Raw genomic sequence first — 3,463 nt, forward strand, 5'->3', positions numbered from 1 at the left:
TTGTATAAAACTTACTTATAAGCAAACCAAACTTAAACTTCACAATCCCAAATAAAACATAAAAAAGAAACCTCCAAATTTTTAGTTAATGAAATAAACAAAACAAAAAGAAAAAAAAAGTCCTTAACCAGAAATTGAACTTGAACTAATGCGAAAATAGTTCAAATAAATTCTAAACATAATCAAGAGTTCACTCAACTCTTTTTAAGAGCTATAATTTATAGCTTAATTTAAACTTGTTAATGGATTTTTAATGTTAATTATCTATTTTGTAATTATTGAATATCGAAGAAGTATCGAGTTTGTGTTCAGAGAATGAAAAATATTAAAAAAGATCAAATCTCACAAATGATAGTCAATCAAGTTTTAAAATTAGTGTTGAATGTACAAGAAAAGATGTAAAAACTTTAGTATTCTAAATTTGTATCCATTCAAGTCTTACTAAGAAGTAGTTAGATTATGATAGAGTTATTGGAATTAATACACACTATTTCCGACCATAATGATGTGTTATTTGATTTTAGGAGTGGTTGTTTTGTTCCTTCAAGTGTATAACAATTTGTTCGTGTTAAAAATAAATAAATAAATAAATAAAAGAGTATTTAATTTAACAATAATATTAATTTAGAAATTTATTTCAAGCTTTATCATCCATAACAAGAAATAATAAAGCTACACACAACATTCTGAAGCAAAATAAAAAGACAATTAAAACAAATACAACACCAAACACAACATTCTGAAGCAAAATAAAATGACAACTAAAACAAATACAACACCAAACACGACATAATCGTCATTTATTGATGGGGAGAGAGTAGAGACGATGACGGCAAAGAGGAAGCTAAGCTCCATATTCATGGTGATGAGAGAGGCAGAGGCTTGTTTTCATATTTAAAGTTGTAGCAATTGGCTCCAATATAAACACCATCATCACAATTTGTAATAACTTGTTCCCCTGACCTAAGAACGTCTCGTTGTGTGTATGAAAATGGAACATCACATGTGCCCATAGTTGCAAGAAGAGTCACTTTCATCCTCGTCTGTGCTGGTACATTAACAGTGTACGTTGTCCCGACTTCTTCGGAAGTGCTAAGCGTTTCTCCCCACTCGTAAGTCCCACTGAAACTCAATGTTGTTTCAATTCCAGCTTCTCCAATGCCAGGAACGCCAGCTTTGACGGAGGTCGTTATACCCAAACTCATGGTGAGTGAGGAATTCCAACTTTTAGTCTTTTCCTTTTTGTAGTTCAAATCTATCTCCATACTTGTCGGTTCCGTGCCGCCGTTGGTAGCGTCGCCAGTCGCCATCGACACGACCTTTTCGTCGTAGATCCTTGCATTCATAGTTCGATACTGCACATTGTAGATCTCCCTTGAAATAACAGGCTCGACAACCTCTAGTGTTGCTTCCTTAGTAATAGTTTCGGCAGCAGCATTGAGGCAATCCTCCTTATCATCAGCAGTGAGTCTCTTACAGAAGTTGTTATTGGCAAGGCTGCGAAGCGCCACGGTGTTTTTAGAAACCTTGACTGGCCAGAACAAGGTGTTTACGTCGTTAGCCGTCGTGTCAGATGAGTCCGCCAAGATCCAGTTTGGGTCACGCCTCCAAAACATGCCCGATTTTTCACACTTGATTCGAATGCTCCCATCAGCCATGGTGAACACTTGGTGGCTCACATACGAGCTTCCAATGTCATCACAATTGAACTGCATATATTCCCAATCATTGTAATAATACTCAGCGAGATACAATCCATTGTCGCCCTTAAACGCCACTCGTTTGGGGAGCACGAGCAAGGCTTCAAAGTCAATAAATTGGTGGATTTTTTGGACATTCCCCTCATTGCTGCCATATCTAGTTGTGAGGCAAGCATCATAATTGTTGCTGTTTATACATGGACAAACCAATCTTTGTCGCCAGACATCGAACAATGTGTAATATCCTTCACTAGAAATATAGTTGCCGACCTTAAATAATGTGCATGGCCATGACTTAACATCTTCTTTAGGCTTGTCAACGAAGGGAGTCACCAAATATTTGTCATCATTGGAGGAGGCCAAGTACTTATTGTTGTAGCAGCATCTTATGTTCACATAATTGATCTCGCCGCTCTTGGCTGGCTCCAACTCGAACTTTGTATACACGCTCACCATGTTATCAGAAGAGTATTGTAGGGAGCCCGAAACTGGACCATGATCAAGGTATTGAAGGTACTTCTTAAGATCACGGTCCCTGAATGCAACGTACTTGGGAAGCGGGAGCGCCATTTTCTTATTCTTCTTCTTTTCTTCTTCGTGGATACTAATGCCCAATTCCCAACCTCTATTTATATACATACACAAGTACTTGAATGGTGACACATAGATAACTTAAGACAACTAGTTTCTTTTTTCTTTCTTTCTTTTTTTTTTTTTTTTTTTAATATATTTCATTTTAAGAAAAATACAAAAATATGTTTCGGTATACTACTTTTCTTTTCTTGTTTAATAAAATTTTACATGAAAAATATGTTTTTAGAATATAAATATTGAAATTTTTTATATTATATTTAATTTTGGGGCTTTTTTTAGATATAAAAAAATATTTAAAAATAGTAATATTGTATAGTAAAAAGTTCAAAAAGTATAAAGTACTTATTAAACTTTTTGTGATAAAAGTATAAATATTTTTGAGATTTTTCTATTTATAAGAATTTTCCAATAATTTTAGATATTTATTATCCATTTTATTTTAGAATTATAAAAAAGATAAAATAATACTTTGTTTTGAAAAAATAGGACACCGAAACAAAAAGTAAGAAACAAAAAGTCTTTATTTTTTTTTTCCCGAATTTAGGGATACTAATGAAACTTGGCAAAGTGAAATTGAATTTTCGACCTAAAAGAACACACATCAAATGGCGTGACCTATCAACTATGCGAAAGTTTTGTTCATTTCTTATTGCAATTCCATTTATGTTGGACCACTTTACCACATGCCACGTGGGTGATTGTGAGTTTTGGAAGCCCACTTTTCTCATAATTTTGTTTGTTTCTTCCAAGTGGTGTAGGTTTTCATTGTTTGATATTATCGATACCAAATTTTGGTTAAGAGATAACGAATCTAACTTTCAAATGACAACAACAATAAATTTGATATTTGAGAAAAAGAGGACCTTCAAAACAAAGAAAAAAAGGCTCCCATGCCTAAGTCAGTAAGAGAACTAAATTGTCATAGCCTTGATTTTCTTAATGTTTACAAAAATTATTGACTTTGTATTAGTAGATCACTTTCGTCTCAACATACGACACCAACTATTGATCTCAACTTTTGGACAGGATAAAATTCACAAGATCTTCATGTGACAACAACTGTAAATTTGTAATTTGAGAAAAAGAGAACATATATATATAAGAAAAGAAAATTTGTTTTAAATAATGAAACCGCAGAAAATATTTTCAAATGTAGCAAATTGTCACCG

The 3,463-nt window shown here is 33.4% G+C and overlaps 1 protein-coding gene across 1 annotated transcript; it reads right to left on the bottom strand.

Moving 5' to 3' along the window:
• Positions 1 to 601: 601 nt before the first annotated feature.
• Positions 602 to 2,337, bottom strand: LOC120073669 (uncharacterized). Its single transcript, XM_039026473.2, has one exon. The coding sequence runs from the start codon at positions 2,268 to 2,270 to the stop codon at positions 858 to 860; it is 1,413 nt and encodes a 470-aa protein (XP_038882401.1). The 5' UTR covers positions 2,271 to 2,337; the 3' UTR covers positions 602 to 857.
• Between the last annotated feature and the right edge of the window lie 1,126 nt (positions 2,338 to 3,463).

The sequence above is a fragment of the Benincasa hispida genome, chromosome 3 (assembly GCF_027475165.1).
Source record: "Benincasa hispida cultivar pf3 chromosome 3, pf3_genome.v1.1, whole genome shotgun sequence".
Lineage (NCBI taxonomy): Eukaryota > Viridiplantae > Streptophyta > Magnoliopsida > Cucurbitales > Cucurbitaceae > Benincasa > Benincasa hispida.